Source organism: Rhinolophus ferrumequinum, chromosome 7 (genome assembly GCF_004115265.2).
Source record: "Rhinolophus ferrumequinum isolate MPI-CBG mRhiFer1 chromosome 7, mRhiFer1_v1.p, whole genome shotgun sequence".
Classification (NCBI taxonomy): domain Eukaryota; kingdom Metazoa; phylum Chordata; class Mammalia; order Chiroptera; family Rhinolophidae; genus Rhinolophus; species Rhinolophus ferrumequinum.
Genome location: NC_046290.1, coordinates 81,522,198 through 81,544,613, shown reverse-complemented (window position 1 = coordinate 81,544,613; position 22,416 = coordinate 81,522,198). Strand labels below are relative to the sequence as shown.

The window sequence follows — 22,416 nt, the reverse complement described above, 5'->3', positions numbered from 1 at the left end:
GTATGTGATTTGCCATTGCAGTATGAGCCTGGTTAATTCAGATCAGGATGAATGTCTGCAAATCAGCAGCAGGATACATTGCTTGTTATGCTCCCATGGTAATCGCACTTAGCCTAACCTATTTATATGGAAAGAATGGTGATCTTTTTGATGGATGTTAGCAACACACTGGTAGAGACACAGTGTAAGCTGACACCAGGCAGAAACTTTTCTCTAGGACCAGGACAGGGAGGAGATGAAGTGGCCTTCACAGAGGGCCACCAAACAGCTCATGACAGGGCGCTCAGATATTAACGTGCATCAAAATCCCCGGGAGGGCTTCTTAAAACACGGATTGCTGGACGGCCCTTCAATTCGGATTCAGCAGGTCTGAATGGGGCCCCAAAACTTGCCTCTCTCTAACCGATTCCTAGGAGATGCTGATACTTCTGGGCCAGAGACCATATTTTGAGAACCACTGGTCGATGACATAGTGTCTCAGACTATGTCTTTAGAAAACTGGGGCATTGTTTAGGAAATGGTTTGGTGTGGGGTGAATCCAATCCAAAAAGCAGAACATAGTGTTGAGAAAACTAAGACACCAGTGATAAGAGGTAGGCGGGTCACGGCTGAGTCCCAGAAACCTGCCCCGGAAAGGCAGGCCCGTCACCGCCAACTGAGAATAAAGTCTCCCTTTGGGAAAGGTGAGCAGAGCCAGATGGGGTCCTACAGCCCCAATGCAGCTGCTTTAATCGGATCAGGATCGGTCCTTAAGGAAACCAGACAACCGTCGTTTCCTGTCTTAGGAAAAATAGAGCTCTCCATCACTAGAGGTAACCAAGTAAAAGCTGCACAACCACTTGCCAGGTACATTAAAAAGGAATGCAAGCACCATTGGGCTGGATATTGACTAATGCTATTGATTCTAAATTCTCTTCTCTATCAGGCTACGCTTTAAAAACAGGTAACATCTCTATCACTCTTTCTATAATTTTTATGTGAAAAATGTTTCTGTGGGAACTGTAATTTCAAAAGACATTGAAAACTGAGTCTTTTCCTTGCAATGGATAACACAAATGATAATGTATTTTTTTCACGCTTGCCAGTTAATTTTTGACAAGTTGAAGGACACGCTAAGATGTTTCTTACCAGAATCCATGAGTGGCTTACCCAGAATTCCGAGAACAGTGCTAGTATTTCATAATCCCAAGTGTGTGTATTTCTTGCCCAATGTACCCTGACTATCTGAAAGTGTTTTCTTATCTTCTCTAATGCACTTTCTCCTTTTCTTCCTATTGCTCACACTGCAAACTTTTAAAATAAATGTCTGTAGGCATCAACTCTGTGATATTTATCATAAAATCTTGCACATTTTTAAAAGAATCATTTTTTAAAATTCTGCTTGTTAAACCCAATTAAAAGTATAGATACATTAATATGTGACAGGGAAAGCCCATCAAAGCAACATGCCACGTCGACTTAGGAGTTGAGTGAGCTGAGTTAGACTCCTGGCGCCATTATATCCTAACGCAGTGACTTTGGGAAGGTTTCCTCTTTGGGAAAAAATGATGAAAAGTGCACATAACTCACAGGACTAAAATGCAATTATGTAGGTGGGGCAGCAGCATAATGGATACGGCAGCAGCCTTTTACAGTGATTAAGTACAAAGATGGCCTGTACCCAAATCCTCAATGCGCCACTTAACAACAGTGTGATCTTGCGCAAGTTACTTAACCTCCCCAAGCCTGTTTCCTCATCTTTATGATGAGGCTAATGATACCATCTACGTCGTCAGCTTGTCCTGAGGATTAGCTGGAAGGATGCGTATAAAACCCCTGGCACAGGGTGCTGCAGACGGTGGGCACGAGGACACTAGCTCCCTTCCCTGGCATCCTTTCCCCAAACTATCATTGCATCTTCCTACTCACTTCTCCCTACCCTGTCATCCTCCTTTGCCCGGAAGGAAACAAATACATGTAAGCTAGAGGCAGAATTCCCTTAGGGAGAGAACTCTTTTTCTCACATACCCTGAGACCCCCATTGGCTCGGAATAGAGGCCCTCCAATGGCCTGGCTGACAAACAGCTAAACCGTTGTGTATAATAAAGTAGGAGGAGTTTGGAGCTTCTGGAGGCAGATTTCAGAAGAGATGGCCTGTTTGGAACTTTTCAACCGTGGCAGTGGCCAAGGCACTTCTAAGAACCAGAGTGTCTAGTGTATTCCACAAGTCGCCTGCTGTGAGGTAAAGCCTCTATGTTAATCCTATCGCTTCTGTAATGGTCTAGTACACATAATCACCTTGAATGTGTGGTTTAGGGGGAAATAGCAATAAAAATAAATGCTGTTCCACATTTAGAGCCAAGGCGTGAAAGGAGAGTAGCTGAATAAGGTGAGGCTGATTCATTCAATGAAATCAGAAAATCACTATCAAAGGTGATTAGAAAGCCATCAAAAGCCCCATAGGATATTTGGACATGTTGGTGGGGACATTGGATTTCTTACTGTAAGCAGATGGGGACTATTTTCACTTAAATATTACAGAAAAGATGAACAATAGGGCTTGAAAACTTGGGCTTACCCCATCAAGACTACTGACATTTTGATTACACCATTTTCTCCCTTTTCATCACTGGCTTTTCACTGGACATACATTTACAGTATGATTCTTCTCACTTGATAAAGTGAAATACTTGATTTCAAAGCAAGGTTGGAACTTGAGTGTTCAGAGACTCCTAAAATCTTGAAACTAAAAAACCTTCGAGTGATGACCTAATCCAAGCTTTTAACAGCAAGGAAACCAGCCTAGAAAATCATTTGCCCAGTTCTCACAGCAAGTTACCGCCAGCAAATGGACTTGAGTTTTCAGCCAAGGGCAACCATTCCCTTCCTTGTCATTGGGTTGGCTGTTTCAGGTCAGAAAGGGAATAAAAATAAGGCCGAGTATATAAGGTGGCTCCCAGAAGTAGGGAGCTATTCCTAGTTGCTTGCACATGAGTTGAGACATTAATCTATTTCAGCAACAATCTCGTTCAACTATGCCAATCCACACTGTCAATACATTGTTATATCACATTGACTGTTTAATGTATCCTTAGAATAAAATATCATGACGGAACCCATTCTTTGACATGTAAAAGTGAAATTAAGTATGAAAATAGGCCCATTTGATTATCAGAACTTCTAAAGTTCTCCTGTGCTTTCCTGTCTTGAACTGATTTTCAGGTGAGTTGAACTGAACACAGTTTAGAAAATCCAATGCCTTTACAAAAACTGTAAGACTTTGAAAAATTTTTGTTGTAGTCCAACTATTGAATAAGTGATTAAACTAATTCTCATTGAATTCATGAAATGAAAATCAACTAAACATTTTAATTAACTTAGTTTGGAGATTTGGAACCTGTGATTTTTTTTTTTTTAATGGCTGAATGATAGTCATAGTTCTACAGGAATGTGGTTTTTATAGTAGTAATAATTTCACTTTTAATACATACAAAGATGATAAAGATGCGCTTCAGTATAGAAATTGGAGTTAATAGACCACATCTTAGGCTTGTAGGTATTATTCTTTTATAATAGTTACAGTATAAGCCTAATTAAATTCAAGAGAGTATCTGACTTTGTCAACTACAAGATTTTTATCAGAGAAATACAAAGGAAATTGGTTTGGATATTGGAGGAATAGTGGAAGTCTGGAGGAAATGAGTCCCTGAGGTGTTGTCAAAAGGCACTTGGGGAATGGAATTTTAATACATAAAGAAAGGAGCGAGAGGGGTATAAGCTAGAGGCACATTTTCAACTCTGTGAGGAGAGTCAGAATTAAAACAGGTCAAAGATAAAGGAGCGTCTGTGGTCCAAGTAGTTATGCAATACCCAGCCTTCTCCTATTTCACCTTTCATTACAGAATTTTCTATAACTCCCAAGTTAGAGAGTCAAAATACTGCCAGCTTTAAAGAAACAGCCCTCTTCTGAGCCCCATTCACCTTAATTAAGCTTAGTTCACACGAACCTAAAATCTTCTGCTCTTCAGAAAATCACTTTCCATAATTTTCAGCTTTTAAGCTTTCTCAACTTCAGCATTTCCATGAAATTGGATTATAATTTAGTTTTGCTGCAGTATTTGTTGACCTAAAGGGCAAAATTAATGTTGGCGTGGTATTGTTATTAGATTATTCCTCATATCTATTTCTCTCCAATATAAAAATCAGCTTTCTCAGATTATTTGCTTTAAAATATACATACAAAGTTCTGTGAGAAGTCAGAGATTGTTCTACCAGTGTTGGTTAAGAACAACTTTATACAGGTGACACACTTGGGAGGCTTAAGGTTATAGAAGAGTTTACCAGGTGATGGGGTAAAAAGTAATTTAAGAGAGCTGGAAGGAGGGAACAGTTGTGATTTGGCTCCCCAGTACTCTAAATTTCCTGATATCAAACCTGATTCGCTTTCAGGCCATGTAGTTTCGGTGCGGCTGATCCTATCAGTTCAGAAAAGAGTTAACATGTCAGGCCTGAGATTAGTATCCTTAGGTTTCCTTGCAAGGTTGTCCCTTGCCTGGCTTCTGGGATTTTAGATTTCAGGAGGGTTCCCATTCCTTCACGGAGAAGCGTGGCTCTCTGTACCCAAACTGGACAAACCATGTTGCTTATACTAAATACCTGCTTTCCTTTTAGGAGTCTCGGATTTTGGTAGGTGTTCTGGCAGAAGCCCATATGACCAGCCTCCCAGTTAAAGCCTTGGACACTGAGTCTTGATAGACGTTTCATACCTGTTGTCACATGTGACGCTGGGGGAATGAAGTGTGTCCTATATGACTCCCTGGGGAGAGAACTCTGGGAAGCTTGTTCCTGATTTCCTCAGGACAGTCACTCCATCCGGGCTTTTCCCCTTTCTGATTTTGCTTGGCATTGTTTTGCTGTAATCAATCATAGCCCTGAGTAGGACTATATGCTGAGTCCTACGGGCCCTCCCAGCAAACCACCCAAACTGGGGGAAGTCTTAGGGATCCCCAACACACTATCCTCAGCTCCATGTACAGGCCCTGGAACCTGCAGCTAAGGATGGTGATAGACAAGCCACTCAGCATATCAAACTCCTCTAGCTGCGGTGATGGGATCGGGGAATGGTTTGTAACCCGGTCACAGCCAGTGAGGCCACGTGACGCCTTTGCTGGGGCTTCTGAGAACCTAGTCCTCTCTCTTCTGCTGGGGCTGTGTGACCGCACCTGTTGGCTGTCTTCTTGTGACCACGCAGGAGTAACGTGGAGTTGATGGGGAAGTCTCCACGGGGAGCTTAGTGGAGAAAGCAGGCAGACAGATGTCAAGCAACTGGGCCGAGCTGACACTAAATCGCTTGACCAAGCACCTTCAAAGCCAGTCCTATCCTTCCAGATTTTGTTTCAGTTATGTGGAGAAGTTCTGTTATGCCAGTTTAAACTGGTTTTATTACCTGCAACTGAAAGAATCCCAACTGATGGAACTTTGAACCATATTAATGAGTCTGACAATAAGATAACCGAGTAGGAACTTTCACAGGTTTCTGAGTTGGGAAGTCACATATTCAGAAGACCCCTCTGGGGCATGGTGAAAGACTGGAAACCACTGGAAAGCCATTAAAATGAGCTAACCAGTATGAGGGCAAACTTGGATAGTGGTATCAGAGAATAAAATCCTTAAATATTCGGAAACAGAAGTGACAAAAGTTGGTGAGGGATTAAATGTGGGATGTGAGAAACCAAAAAACTGAAGATGACTCTGGTTTCTTAGTTTAGGCAATAAGTGATGTTATTAAGTAAGAAAAAAACAGGAATAAATGCAGATTTAGGGGCGGATAGAAGATCACATGTTTACGTGTTACTTTGGATATGTATCTGCAGTGACTATATGGCAACAGTTCAGCAATGATTTGAAACTGTGGGTGGAACTATGGAATTATGGAGAGATGAGAGCTAAAGATACAGATTGGGAATGATGGCTGTGAAAACATGAGAATAGAGGAAATCATCTAGGAAGAAAATGTCTACCAAAAGGAGAAAGCTGAAACTCGATCACAAATCCTAAAATAATAGGTAGAAAGAGAAAAATTACAAGAGAGACAAGTGTAAGTCAAAGATTAACCTATAGTAAGCTCATTAAGAAGTTATTTCTCATTGGAGGATAAAAGGGGAGTAAAGTATTAAGGAGGGTGGTGCATTCAACAATATTACATATTCTAGAAAGGTTAATTAAGAGCGTAAGAACTAATAAAGAAGCAGCTGCTAAATCTGGATACCAGTAGCTCCCTGACCTTCAAGATTGACAGAGATGAGTTAGTAAGGTAATTAAAACATCACTTTCTTAACATGTTTTAGGCACTTAAGGTATATATTCAACACATCATTAATGTGTGGTGGCATTTGGTTAATTGTAATACGCTATTTCTATTTGGAAGGACACTAAGTTTTTCCAAGCTCAGTAGGGACAATAGCTATTCTAAAAGACCAACATTAGAAGACTGCCATTTTTTTTTAATTCAATTGGCGTAACAATGGATCACTCTTGAATTATAGTTCATTGTATGACACCATACAGAGCTCATGAGAGTGAGGCATAATTGCCAGATATGTAACTTTTCTTCTATGCCCTTCCACATATCCTGCTTATTCATTAAACCAACAATAATATATCGAGGTCTTAAATTATGTTTCAGCACTGCGCTAGACATTACAATTTTAAATTTCTGAGACCTTCTCTCTTGATCCCTAATATCTAGTTCCCTCAATCTTGTTTCCTGAAGCAACGTGCTGTGCTGGGCTCCCAGAAGCCCCAGTTGGGACTGAAGACATATTCCCCCAGCTGCTGGGAAGATTGTCACCTGGCTATAAGGACACTCCAGGAATTGCTTGCTGCTGTGCCCAAGGTCACGGCCCCTTTACAGGGCAGACCATAATCAATGATTAGTTAGCTCACGGCAATTCTGAAAGGTCATCCCAGCTTCAGAGCTCCCCCAAAGGATCTGCTAAGGCCTTGTGGTAACTGCATCACAGCCTAACTTCTCCCTCTGCCTAGCTCTGCTTCCTGAACATACAGCCAGCCACCGGCCCACCCTCCACCCCTCTGCCTGCTGATCCCAAGAACACTTCCAAATAACTTTCCTGCCTGTCAATCTCCATCTCAAAGTCTGCTTCCCGGGAAACGCAGCCTGTCACGCCCACCCACGCACATATATTCTCTTCAGTTGTGCTCCAGAATTGAAACTTACTCTATTCGTGACACGAGCACCCCATTTCCTGGTCATCTCGGCAGCGAATCCATCAGAAGGGCCTTTCCTCAGCATACATCATCTCAGCTAAATGTTGGGGAAAACAGTGATACGACACTACTTGCTAGTGACCATCTTATGATTTAAGATGACTTCTTAAGAAAGCTATGTGTTTGGTAGACTTACAAGCATTAGGTGAAAGTACTGCGTTTCCCCGAAAATAAGACCTAGCTGGACAATCAGCTCTAATGCATCTTTTGGAGCAAAAATTAATATAAGACCCGGTCTTATATAATATTATATTAAGACCCGGTCTGTATTACATTATATTATATTATATTATATTATATTATATTATATTATATTATATTATATTATATTACATTATATTATATTACACCAGTATTTTACATTATATATTATATTTATTATATTACATTACATTATATTATGTATTATACTATACCTGGTCTTATAGTAAAATAAGACTGGGTCTTATATTAATTTTTGCTCCAAAAGACACATAAGAGCTGACTATCCAGCCAGGTCTTATTTTGGGGGAAACACAGTAAATTTCTAGCAAAAGAGTGGGAGAAGAATAAATAAAACTATTTGGGAACACAAAAACCATTCTCTTAAAGCAGAACACTGCCTATTAGAGCAAAGTATGACAAGCACGTACATACAAGAAAATTCATGTCAAAACTGGGGTACCAATAAATTTGAGAACAGAAAATAAGAAGACAACGTGTAGAAGGCATCAAAGGGCCCTTTATTCATTTAATTTTCCTTTCAGTTTATAAAAGCTATCATAATTCTAAAGAGCCTAGATTTGGGTGAACATTTTTTTTTATTATGAAGGTAAGATCTAAGAAGGATAGTTATGAGCTAGCTTACAGTTCCGTGTAAAAATAATAACATGAAAATTTAGTAGAAAATGAAAATCTGAAAAGTTATTTGAAATCTGAAAATGTTAAGCAATTTCTCCTGCATCTTAGTTTTGAGCACTTTTCCTGAATTATTATTGCATATCTGGGCAAAGAGAGTACTTTTCTATTTTCATTAATAATGGAGTATGTCCTTCAGAGCTTAGCATAGTCTTTAAAAATCGTCTGAAGCTTCAGGCCCAGCATGATGTTCCCTTTGGCCTTTAGTCTGCCACTAAAGAATGCCTGGAAAAGAGAGAGGGAAAAAGAGCGCAACCTTTATCATGGTACGTTTTATTTCATTTTTTAAAAATCACTGTTCAGACTAAATACAATTGAGTTAACAGTTCGTGACAACAAAGGCCACTTTTATCTAGCAGTGATCATTAATGATTAAAGATAGCACCCATATCTTTAGACAGCTAAAAAAATAGACTCCCTGTATATTTTAGAAAACCACAGAATAATTTATCTGAATTGACAGATCTGGGAGTTCTGCTTTAACCTATGCTTCTGGTTTTAGTCTACGTCGTTAAACATGAATTTGAGACCACATGATTAAAAGGCTTTATTGTATTCGTAACAATAAAAATATTAAATTCAGGACTTTTAAAAGCAGATTTAAAATATTACCTCTTCATGAAATAAAAAGCTGTATGGTGACAAAATACGAGCGTAACAAAGTGGTGCACAGACCTGGGCTATAGCATTAGAATGCCTGTGTTACGATCTAGGCTCTGCCACTTACTAGCAAGCTGAGCTTGGGGAAATTAACGTAACCTCTCTTGAGCTCCACCCGCTGCATCTATAAAGGGCATGACAACTGTACCTAAATAACACATTTTTGTTGCGTGAGTTAAATGAATAGTGTGTAAAGCGCTTAGCTTAGTGTTTGACATGTGCTAAGAGCATAGTAAACTCATTATCGAGCAAAAGGCTGTCATGTTAAAACGCTAAAGTTCTCGTGCCACCTCTGTATCTGACCTGACAAAAGAAACATGCGCAAGTTGCTTAAATTCTCCCTCAGCGTCAAGTTCCCTAGCAGTAAAAGTAAAATAATAAATCAGATTTTTATAACTTATTGAAGAAAAAACATACAATATGAAATTTTTAAAAAGTCCCTAGATTTTTAACTAGATTGAAGAAAACAGTAATATCCATGTATATATTTAACATTACAAAGCAGCCCTACACATAAAATTTCACTTGAGAAGCACAGCCATGAACTTGAAGTGGGCATAACAACAATTCTTACCGCCAGCTGACAGATGAGAAAACTGAAGTTCAGAGAACTTAAATAACCTGCTCAAGGCCAGACAGCCAGCAAGAAGTAAGGCCTGGTCTTGAACTCAGGTGCTCTTTGCTCAACAATGTCTACTGTTTATCAACTAACAGCAACTTAATCACAGAAGCAAATTCTCATCAGCCGGAGGAAAAGCAAAAACTACTTAAACTCTTTGTCCCAGAAATAAAAAGGGAGCCTCCGCTCAATCAGGATCAAAAGTGCTAGGGACTCAAATGGGAGACTGGAATTTCAAAACAAAGACTGCTTTCACTGCCCAGTTACAGAAACCACAGACTGCAACGCCTGCACAGAAGTCAGTACTTAGACCTGCCTGCCAGGGACTAAAGTCTGAGGGGTACTTACAAGCTAAAATAAGAATTCCTAATCCTTGAAAGAAATATATCAATATTTGATGTTGTTATTAAGTGGGAAAATTTTGTACATAAATCTTTGTTCTTTTTCTATTTTCTTAGAATAGATTCCTAGAAGAGAATTACTAAATCATGATGTTTCTTAAGGTTCTTCACCGTACTTCCATATTGTCAGTTTCCAAACTGTACACCAGGCATCACAACAAACCCACAGGGACACTAAGGAATATTTAACATTTTGAGGGAAGTACAGTGACATTTTCAAGTACAACATGAAAACTACTCCTGTTTGGATCTAACTACTACTTAATAAACTGAACCATTAGGTATTTCATTTTGCCCTAGGAGTGCCATGCAAGAAAAAGTACTGAGACCAAAAAGGAAGAAAGTCGGTGAACCTCTGTCAAGTGCTTTCCAGAAAGACTATACAAAATTAGTATTCCTTCCACCTTCATATGAATTCTCCTATCCCAACCTTAACAATATTACTTTCTTAATTCTTGAAAATATGAGGCAAAAATGACATGCTTCAATTTGCATATTTTTTGGTAATAGGAAAATTTAATGGTTTTTCTTATGTATGTTAGTCATTTCTATGTCTTTCATTAATTAATGGCTCCTATCTTTTGCCCATTTTTTCAATGGAGGTCTTAGTGCTTTCCAGAATTTTTTATAGTTTTTGATACCAATATACTGTATATCATCATATTCTTAATTTTCCTCCTCAGATTTACGGGAATATCTTATGGAGTCTGACATGCAGAAGTTTTTGATTTCTACACAGCCTAAATTACTGCTATTGAGCTTATGTCCCTTATTTTTATCTTTACTCGAATCTACTCAAGTATTAACTGAGTGTCTACAGTATACTAGGCAATATTGTAGGCTAGGAAATAGACATCTCTCCCTGTTCTCACAGAGCTAACATGGTAGGGGAGTCACAACATAAAACGCAAACAAGTAATTAAAGCCTGTTCTAAATGCTATGAAGGAGAAAACAATGCCATCAGAGAGTAGGAACTACTCTCTAGAGGAAGGAACTACTTTGGATGAAATGAAGCCAGCCATGCAAAAAGCTGGAGGTAGAAATTCCAAAAAAGGCAAATGCACAGACATGAAGGGAGTAAAAGCTGATGGGAAGGAACTGAGAGGAAAGACATTAATGTAAACAGAATTAGCATTAGAAGTGATGAGGCAAGCCGTATGGGATGAAGCTGGAAAGATGAACAAGGGAAACAGCACATGACATAATAACAGGTAGTTTGGGTTTTATCCAAGTTCAAAGGAAATCTTGGAGGTTTTTATCAGGAAGAATGACCTATAATCTGATTTATATTTTTATAAGATGACTCTGGCTCCTGTGTGAGGAACAGAGTAGTGGAGCGGCAAGACTAGAAGCAGGAAGACCAGTCAGGTAGCTGTTGTAGTGAGCCAGGTAAGAGTCGATGGAGGCTTGGATCATCCCCAGGGATGAATTCAAGATATATTTTGGAGAAAGGTCAGGCAGGATTAAGGATAGGAAGAATACAGAGGTATAGAAGGAAGCCAAGACAATTCTTACATTACTGAGCATGTTGATATAGGTAGATGAGAGTGCCATTTCCTGAAAAGAAAGAGACTGGGGGAGAAAATTAAATCACCAGTTCTATACTGGATATAGTGAGTCTGAGATGCCAGTAAGATTTCCTTTAGAGGGGTAAGGTAGAGAGCTGGTTATGTCACTATGGAACTCAGAGAAGACTGAGACATTTAAATCTGCAAGTTGCCAACATATAGACAGCTTTAAATACCATAGGACGGATGCACTCATTTAAGGGAAGTGCTATTTAGAGAAGTGCCCTGAAATAGCCCTGAGTGACACCAAAATTTAATGGTTAGGGTAGAAGACGACACCCAAGAGATTAGGAATAGCGAAAGGCGGAGAAAGCAAAACAGGAGAATATGGTATCACGAAAGACAAGAGATGAAATTGTTTCAAGAAGTTGGTGGTTAGCTGAGTTGAATGCTACTGAAGGGTGGAGTAAGACATAGACAGAGAAATATTCCTTGGATTTAGCAAAACAGAAGTCATCAGTGACCGACCTTCACAAGAACAGTATTGGTCGAGTGACAGAGAGAAGTTAGATAAGAGAGGGCAGAAGAGCAAAGTCAAAATGGAATGTTTAAACCTGTGCTGCCCAGTGAAGTAGCCACCAGCACGTGTGGCTACTGAGCAGCTGAAATGTGGTTAGTCCTGGCTGAGACGTACCGTAAGTATAAAACACAATAGATTTTAAAGAGTATTAAAAAAAGGACATAAAACATCCTAGTAATATTTTTAATATTGATTACACATTGAAATATTTTAATGTCTTAGGCTAAATAAAATACAAGTGGCCCTTGAACAACTCAGGATTGGACTGCGTGGGTCCACTTATACATGGATTTTTTTTCAATAAATATACAGTCAGCCCTTTGCATGTGCAGATACGAAACCCGAGGAATACAACTATATACAAAGGGTGCCAAAAAAAATGTATACATATTTTAAGAACACAAAACTGTATTAAAATTGTAATACTCAATATATACCAATAACAAATGATGAATACAAGTCACATTTGATTTCTGCAATCACAAGAAGTGCTCAAAGTGGTTACGATCAGCGTCCAGACACTTCTAATTATGGTGGACTACTGCTTGAGCAACGCTGACCGAAGTGTCCACTGTGTACATTTTTTTGACACCCCCGGTATTTACAGTGATGATAAAAAGCATTGAGGTTGGGGGGGGGGAAGTAACAGAACCAAATGAGTTAGGAAAAAACGCTGATATTAATTAGCATTTCTCTAAGGATTATCATTAAAAATAATACTTGTAAATATTTAAGTTTTCATCAAGTTTTCGCTTCCACTTTTATTTTTTACACTTAATTCCATTCTGTATGGTACTGGCTTAAGAATATGGAATGGCATAAAGCACTACCATTTCCTAAGCAACTGCCTGGTACCATTCACTGAATAATACATTCACCTCCAAAGGTCTGGTATTCCTAGCAATTATATAAATGTTTCTTTAATCATACATTTAATCTTGATATACAGACATCTCAAATATATCTAGAAAAGAACTCTTAATTACCCACTCTCGGCCCTGAAGTCAATTTTCCACTCAGCAGCCAAAATGACCTTTAAAACTCAGATGTTGTCATCGCACAGCTAGTGGCTGACGATCACACCCAAGAAGATCTGAGCTCCTTACTGAGATCTGCAAGGTCTGATCCCGCCCTTGCCTAGCTCACCCTCTCACCACCTCTCCCCACAGCGCATTTTACTAACGTTTCCGGCCTCCTCGCAGTGATAGTCCGCCAATAGCCGAGCTCCTCCTGCTTCAAGCCTTTGCACTAGCTGGCTCCTTAGCCTATGGCTCACTCCCTCTCTGCTCAGGTGTCTGTCAGGCCTTTGCAGGACAACCCTATCACAAATAGTTCCTCTATCCTGTCACACCCTAATCCAGGGGTGGGCAAACGAGCGTCTGTGGGCCAAAACTAGTCTTCTACCTGTTTTTATAAATCAGGTTTTACTGGAACACAGCCACATCCATTTGTTTACATATTGTCTATGGCTACTTTAACTCTACAGTGGCAGGACTGCGTAGGTACTACAGAGACCATCTGGCCTGCAAAAACTAAAATATTTACAATGGGACCCTTTACAGAAAGGTTGCCAACCACACTCTATCCCATTACCCTGACTCACTTGTCTTCACACCTGAAATTATGTTCCTTTTTCATTCACCTCTAGAACTAAGCTCCACACAGTAGGAGTACTGCCTGGTTCAGCCATTCCTAGAACCTGAATAAGAGTAGGTACTAAATCAATTCCTGGGAAGGAAGTAACTGAGGGCTCACTCAGTGCCAAGCACTATACTAAGCTCTTCATATATATTATTAGAGGGAGTTATCTTAACAATCCTTAGGGATTATTACAATTATTCATTTCACCAATGAGAAAACTGAGGTTTAGAGAGTAAGTGGCAGAGCTAAGATTCAAACTCAGATTTATCTGATGACAAAGAACATATGTTTTACCACTGTACTACTTTACAGTTCTTTTTAAATTAGTCTTTCTATCCAGAAAAAGTGAACATCTTCCATTTACTCAAATTGCTCTGTTCCTTGTAAAGTTGTATAATTTTCTCAAATAAGCACTGCACTTTTCTTATGAGGGTAGTAATTGGTATTTTATAGTTTAGGTTGTGAATATAAACAAATTGTTTTTCAATTGTATCTTCTAGTGAGTTTGCTGCTATGTGAAAGCTACTTTTTAATAATTATCATGCATTCAACCACTTGTTTGAACTCCTCTACTCTAAGAATCAACCATTTGATTCTCCTGGGATTTCTAGCTACATTATCATAATTTGAAAATAACCAACTTTTCTTCTCCATTTTCTATAAGATTTTTATTAGAAAATATAGCTAACGTACGACATTATAGCAGTTGCAGGTATACACCATGGTTGTTCATTCCTCCTCCATTCTAACTGCTACATCAGTTACTCTAATTTTGTGTTTATAGATTGGTCAAAAGTTTCAGAATAGTATTAACTCATCATGGTCAGAGAGGGCACTCTTGTCTTAGTCATGATTTTCCACTGAAATACCGCTACCTGTTTCACCTTCAGTAAGACACTGCCTGTTCTGGTCTATCATTCTATTTCCAGTTTTCAATGACAATTAACACCAGCTCTTAATCTTATATATCAGGAATGAATATCTAATTTTATGCAATATCAACTAACATCGTATGGCTTTTCACCTTTGAACTAACGACATAATATATTAGGAGGTCTAGATGTGGGTTTTATATGGTTGATATGCTGAAGAATTTCACCCAAAATTCAGTTTTTAAAAATGTCAATTGAAACTCCATTAGAAAAATTTATGATCTGTCAATTCAGATACTGGTTATCAACTGTATCTTCTTCAGAGTTGTAAGGAATCTGTCTTATAAGTCTGAATTTGGAAGTCAGCTAAAAACTACAATTGTCTAACAGAAAGCAGTAATGATGAATAAAGGAACATTTTAAGAACATTACCTTCTGAGGGTCAAGCTTGCCCACGACTAGGTCCATGAAATCTTCATCGGAAAGTATGATTGTTGCATCTGCAGGACCTTTTGCTGGGCCCTGATACACTTTCCCGGTGCCATTTTTTAGGTCAGTAGCTAGGGGGGAAAATAGGAACAAAATCAATGTGTGTCATTTTTTCTTCACAATATAAGGTAAAATAAACCAATTAAAATGCAGACATTCTTACAGTTTCCAATTTCATGTGCTACTTAGTCTACATTATATATTACCTGTCATACAGAAAAAAATGTTAAAAATCCTGTCTTTTTTGAGATATCCTTTTTACTCTTGCCCAAAATTCATCATCTCAATCTAATAATCATAAAGAACAATCAGATAAACACAAACTGAGGAATATTCTACAAAATAAGTGGCTTCTATTCTTCAAACATGTCAACGTCATTAAAAATAAAAACAGGGGCTGGCCCAGTGGCTCAGGCGGTTGGAGCTCCGTGCTTCTAACTCCGAAGGCTGCCAGTTCAATTCCCACATGGGCCAGTGGGCTCTCAACCACAAGGTTGCCGGTTCAATTCCTCGAGTCCCGCAAGGGATGGTGGGCTCCGCCCCCTGCAACTAAGATTGAACACGGCACCTTGAGCTGTGCTGCCTCCGGGATGGCTCAGTTGGTTGGAGCGCGGGCTCTCAACCACAAGGTTGCCAGTTCAATTCCTCAACTCCCTCAAGGGATGGTGGGCAGCACACCCTGCAACTAAGATTGAACACGGCACCTTGAGCTGAGCTGCTGCTGAGCTCCCGGATGGCTCAGTTGGTTCGAGCGCATCCTCCCAACCACAAGGTTGCCAGTCCAATTCCTCGACTCCCGCAAGGGATGGTGGGCTGTGCCCCCTGCAACTAGAAATGGCAACTGGACCTGGAGCTGAGCTGCACCCTCCACAACTAAGACTGAAAGGACAACAACTTGAAGCTGAACGGCACCCTCCACAACTAAGATTGAAAGGACAACAACTTGACTTGGAAAAAAGGCCTGGAAGTACACACTGTTCCCCAATAAAGTCCTGTTCCCCTTCCCCAATAAAATCTTTAAAAAATAATAAAATAAAAAATAAAAACTAAAATCAGACTGAGGAATTCATCCAGATTATAGGAGAATAAAGAGACCTAACAGCTAAATGCAATATGTGATTCCCAAACTGGACCCTGGGCAGTTCTTTCTTGATTTCTATTATTGTTATTATTGTTATTATTATTACTCTTTAATATATTAGACATTACTTTACAAGACATTACTGGGACAATTTGTGAAACATTAATAAAGTCTGTAGATTAAATAATACTGTATCAATGTTAATTACCTGATACTGATAATTATTCTATGAATAGATAAGAAGTCCTTGTTCTTAGGAGATACTACTAGAGTATTCAGGGATAGAGGGACATCGTGTCTGCAAGTTACTCACATGCTTCAGAAAAACAGTAATATGTATGATGAAAAGAAAATGGAATAAAATGTTAATGTGGAGAAACTGGGCATAGAACAAATATAAGTTCTCTGTACTATTCTGACAACTTTTCTGTAAGCCAGAAATTATTTCAAAATAAAAAACTATAAAGATATATTATTAAGATGAATAACACACACAGCCAAAAGGAAAGCCATACTAGTTTTAAGTGATTTTGTGAGCAAATGCACATGGGTAACCAGTCAGGGGCTATGCTGATAAGAGAGGAAGCAGCCACTAAGGGAATAGAGAGTAACTTGAAGCAGCCACCTCTTCTAACAAACAGGTTTCCATCCCTCACTTCTTTCCAAAGCATCTTCTTTCCAAAGATCATCTTTCAGGTCTTTTCTATAAACACACGAGATGCTCATTTGGATCCCAATCCTAAATGTGGAACCAACACTCTTAAGATGTAGCTTATATCCAAGCTGAGAAACCGTAAGGGTAACCTGGTTTCACGGCTAGAAGATGAGCACCAATCCAGAAGCTAACAGGGTCTAATGAGCAAATGGCATTTTTCAAGAATGAGTGTATACTGATCTTAAAAGATGCCAGTTGCCAAATCTGTATATATTTTTCCACAATCTGGTAAATTTCCAAGATCCAAAATAGATGACCTCTAACATTCAAAGAACATCTTCATCCCGTCACTGGCACATAGTGCATAATGGATGCTTGGATTCAGTCCAAATAGATAGACTCAGTGCTACACGAGCTACAGTACACAATTTTTTAAAGCCAACTCACTTCATTTCTTAACTAACAATATTCACGCAATAACACAGAGTATTCCTATAATCTTGCTATGTAACTGTAAAATTCAATTATTACACATATGTGAAAGGAAACCAAATTTCCTTTAGGAGAAAAACAAAGAACTTAATGCCAACCAGTGTAAACCTATCATTCTAAGCAAAACAAAACATTGTTTTACTGAGCAACACTGTATCATTATTACATAAAAATAAATCTGTCTTTGTCAAAAGTTTCAACTTTATGGCTACTTTATAGCTATTAGATACAATCAAACAATGAATTCTTATTTGGGAACATGGGATTATATTCGTGCCTAAAGTTACAACAAATACATATTTAAAATTGGCGGGCCAAATTCTAAGATGCTCACTTTATTTAGAGACAAATGGAAATACTGGAGCCATTATTCTATAAACCATGAACAGCAGATAATCTTGTAGAACCAACAAGACTTCTTTCCATTTCTTTCTGCACGCCAGGAAGCTGAGTGGCAAAGCGAATGCTCTGAGTTTCATTATTTCCACGGATATGGTTTCCAATTCTCTGTCTCCAGCTGTGAACATATCCCTAAAATACCAGGCCCCTAATCTCATCCAGACCCTGGTCTGCTACAGTTCTGGCACCACAACTTATCATCTTCTCTCCTAAACTTCTCTCCTCTCCCATTTTCATACTTCTATTAATAGAGTCAACATACTCGGCCAGCCACGCATGCTCAAAACTGTGGCACTAGCTGTCTCTATCTCGCTCCTATTGTTCTTCAGACATTATTAGCAGCCAAGTAGTCAAGTCCTCTCTTAGCAACAGATTCACACAGGCCCTTTCCTCTCCATTACTGCCATCACCTCAATGTAAACCTTCCTTCCTTTTAATCTGCAATCCAACAACCCTTGTTTCCTTAACTCCAGTCTTTTAAACTTTCGTGATATACTGCCTCTAACAGTTATTTCTGTGGACAAAAAAAGACATCCCGACTTTTCATATCTGTCATCCACAAACGAGCGGAGAACTTGACACGTCGTTAATATTCAACTATTTATTGAATGAACCAAGCGTCCCATTCTGTGAAAGCTCACAGCACCTTTCCCGTGCTTCTTACCACTTCTATCAGAATTATTTACGAGTGTATATATGAATAGGTCCCAATTCCTTATTTAAACTCCTTCAGCCCAGAAGTGTTTAAGAATTCAGAATTTCTCAGATTTTAGGAAGAAAATACAGTGCATAAAGCATGTACTGTATATTATGAGACACCTCCAATGCTGCAACACTCTATAAACAAACACATGATTCTTATATTCGACTCATTCTCACCAGGTGAGATAAGGACAGTTAGTTGCATCGTGTAAATTCAGGTCAGGTTTTGCCACCAATGAGCTGTGAGGAAAAAACTTTCCATTTTTTGAGCTTTTGGTTTCTGGAGATGCAGATAAAAGTAACTGTGTTTTAATTTTCAGGAGCAGACTATCCTACAGGCCTCATAGTCTCTGATTCTTTCATCTTCTTTATGCCTCCCTGTCATCTTTCATTTCCTATGAATTTCCACTGTTGCTTACAACAGAATGGGATCCAATGGTTTACTGGGACAACTTTTGGCTGGTTTCTGAAATTAATAGTAATAAATACTATAAAGTACATTGCTTACTTATGTTTCAATGGTATCCTCTTGTTCCTGAATATTTCACTTATAAAAATAGAAAAAAGATTTCACTATCCATACAATAAACTTATTGTTTTAATAGAGGGAAAGGCACCAATTCAGCATTTTTTTTTAAGGCATCTGATTCCATTTAAAATTATGCATTCTGCATGGCTTTTAGCACTTATTCAACATGTATGGAATCAGGATATCGTGTGTTATAGACTATTTGGAAGCTGGAAATAAACAAATTAATCTGAAGCTTGTTCTCAGTGTTAAACCCAAGGTGAAGTGGGAGGAGACGTACAATTATAATATGATCATAACAACTGTGACGAACGACAGACTCTGCTCAGAGGGAATTCAGAGATTTATTTCTCCATCTGATGCCCATTTCCACCTTTGCAACCTAATCAAAAGAATCCCTCATAATATAAAAATCCAAAGGACAACCTTTATTCAAAGGGGAAAATACCTAATGAAGATGTAGGATATCGAAAAAAGGTGTTCAAACATGTCCAGGCATTGAATTACATTTGGAAGTAATCAAAAGACATAGACATAATAATAATGCTGTGTTCTTGATATTACAACAAATAATAACAGTGAAATAAGTAAGGTAGGCTTTTACCTTGACCTCTCTCTACTTAAGGAAGTGTTTTTCATCATTCTAAAACAATACTTCAAACATTGTCCAGAGGTAGAAATAAGAAGAAAGTACAAGTGATCATTCCAAGACATGGCTTCCTTCCCAAAAATACCTTACCAAGTCCCTCTGGTTTCTTAACGCAGATCAAGAGCCTGTACCTCTCTATTACATACTCTTGGTCCACAAAACAAACGGAGGGCTCTCCAGCCTCTCTCAGACCATCTCAACCCAGTCACACAGAGGCCACACTGACCCTCACCCAGGTAGCCCTCCTGCTCCTAGATGACCAGACACAACAGGCCTCGGATGGGCGTAACCTCAAAAGACACAGCTATGGCACCTCCTCTTCCACAGCCAAAACCAATCCTGACCTAGCACTGACACCAGAACATTCCTAATTCTCTCTAGAGTCAGACTAATTTGGTTTTAAAAGACTCTCCTCTCCACCCAACACACACTTTCTGCCCAGAGATTTATTGTTGGTGTTTGGATGGCAGGATAGGGAAGGGAACTGGGAAGACGGGCACAGTCCAGGATCTCTGGTTTGGAATGCACTTTCAAGGCCACAGAGCTCAAACCCTTTAGTTCCTAAGCTTGCTCAAGGTCAGTCACTTGTGCAACCCCAGTGACACCTGAGCCCAGCCCAGGGACACCGAGTAGCTTCGCCCTGTTGTCTCTAACCAGTCTGCCAAGACACAAGCAAGGCTGGGGCAACTAACAGCAATTTAAAATACATATTTGGTAATTAAGTGTTGAGCAAAACTCAGTTTTAAAACTGCTTGTATGAAAAAAAAAAAAAAAAAAACACATTAGGTATTCCCTGAATCAAAGCATTCAGCCATCTATTTCATGTCACTGAGAGCCGAGACGCAAAACGGAGATGCCAACACAGAGCCATCTTCTAAGTTACCATAAGCCAGAAGACCTAGACAGTTTCTACTGTTGCCATCTACTGTGATTCAGCTCAGTGACACAAAGACTACAAGATATCAACAAACAGAACTGAAAATAGTTGCACAGCTGAGAATCTAATCAGATAACAGACAGGCAGCAGGTAAGCAAAGGGAACGGTGAACCCTTTCAGAGAAAGCTTTAAGATCCAACTGGACTGTTAGCTTTGATAAATAAGGACCTGAAGAAGAGGTAATAAAACAAACATAAGCCACAAGGCATCAATAATGAGTAGTTATTAACAGGATTTCAATATTCCCATTTTTCCAGTGGAAATGTAAAGAAAAATCCGTTTCGTAGGTTAATTAAAGGTAGTTTTTAAATGTAAGCACATTTTCTAGTATTCTCTACAAGGAAAGCATCACCAAGACAAGGGGAAATCTTGGTTATCAGAACTATATGGAAGGAAATTACCCTGTTTGACAAGAGTGGATGATTTGTATACTATATAAATCCTTACAAAGAACTATTCTGCCAACGTTGAGATATACAGTTCTAGCACCTTTTCACATTCTTATACATCTCATTTCTCTCCTTCACTAGTCATCTTCAAAAGTCCTGCGCTGTATATTTATAACTCAACTTCTAATATACTTTGATCCATAGGAAAAAGTTGAATTCCAACATAAAAGGAAAGGACAAAACAAAAGACAGAAAGAAGAAAGTAATGACACCAACTTATACGGTGTTAACACCTATGAAGTTAGACAGAAAAATGTTAGACACTTTGAAATTTGGGGAACTAAATACTCGGACATATTACATTTTTGCTTCCCTTTTTACCCCTTCTGAACTAACATCCTATAACCACAAATGTCTTCCAGGAGAACAAACATCAAAATTCTAACTGTGGGTAGTGGGATTATACATCATTATTATCTCCTTTATACCTTCCTTTATACACCAAATTTTATATAATGAACATACACTGCCTAAAATGAATAGCAACTGTTATATTAAAAAGAAACTTGTTTATATTGAACCAAAATCAATTGAACAAAACTTCAAAATGTTTTCTAGGAATATATAAAAGAAAATTATTTTTAAAAGTTTCAGTTGATTTAGAGATACATTACTTTTTTTGGTCTAAGTCAGCATTTATAGTGATCTTCAGTAGTAATGAGAAATAATCTGATTTTTCAAGGCACTTAAATAACTCTTAAAATAACAATCTCATAATTAAGGTAATAATCCAAATTATTAATGTTTTAGAATGAAGAAAACAATTTTTAAATTGTCAAAATATAATGCGTTAAAAAGATTTCATCTGACCTGAAGAACTTGCTTTATGTTTAAAAGGAATTTGAAGATTAGTTAAAGAAGCATACAGCTACGATGATTGTTTAAAAGTACTAATTACAGGCATTACAATAAAATCTTTACAACAGATATTTGCATTTTAATTGAGTCCATACATCTCTAAAAAACATACATGTCCTGAAACCTGTTACTCCCCATGAAACACAACTTACTTAAGAAGGTAGAATTTACCTACCTTCAAAGAGACAGGCTTTAGTTATACTTTATCTCTGTTTACTATCAGTTACCTTAGGATATTATAGAGTCAGGGATATAACTTACTCCACTTAGCTACAGCTTTTCCACCTTTAGTGATATGCCACTCAAAGACAGCATTTACTTTCTTTACCACCTCAAGCCCCAAATCCTGAAGACGGCGACCTATTTCCTCAAATACGAGGGCACTCTGAAGCTCCGCACCCTAAGAAAAAGAGAACATTTAATTTTCAAAGTTTTGTAAAAATGACTTACAGGGAAAAATGATTACAGAATATATGTACAATAAGGTGATTTTTCAAAGATCTGCACATAAATAAAGCAAAGTAGTTTTTTTTAAACCAGACTTCTTTCACACTTTCCTTATATTTATTCATGTCATCGAGAACCTCGGCTCTCTTACTAATAAGTTTTTACTTTTATCAGAATGATTCAGAAATTATATTTTAAAAGTAAACTAGGAAATGGACAACCTGTGTCCTAACTAACTTCAGCAGGAAGATACTGGACAAATCAACCTCTGTGGTCTTGTTTTT

General features: G+C 38.4%; 1 protein-coding gene across 1 annotated transcript in view; it reads right to left on the bottom strand.

The window, feature by feature from the left end:
• Positions 1-7,967: 7,967 nt before the first annotated feature.
• HSD17B4 (hydroxysteroid 17-beta dehydrogenase 4) overlaps positions 7,968-22,416 on the bottom strand; it is an 88,025-nt gene continuing 73,576 nt past the window's right edge. Inside the window, exons 22-24 of the mRNA XM_033110552.1 lie at positions 21,947-22,085; positions 14,878-15,005; positions 7,968-8,388 (exon numbers count right to left, since the gene is read on the bottom strand). Of these exons, the coding sequence (XP_032966443.1) occupies positions 8,299-8,388; positions 14,878-15,005; positions 21,947-22,085 (357 nt within the window). The 3' untranslated portion in view covers positions 7,968-8,298. The remainder of the gene's footprint in view (positions 8,389-14,877; positions 15,006-21,946; positions 22,086-22,416) is intronic.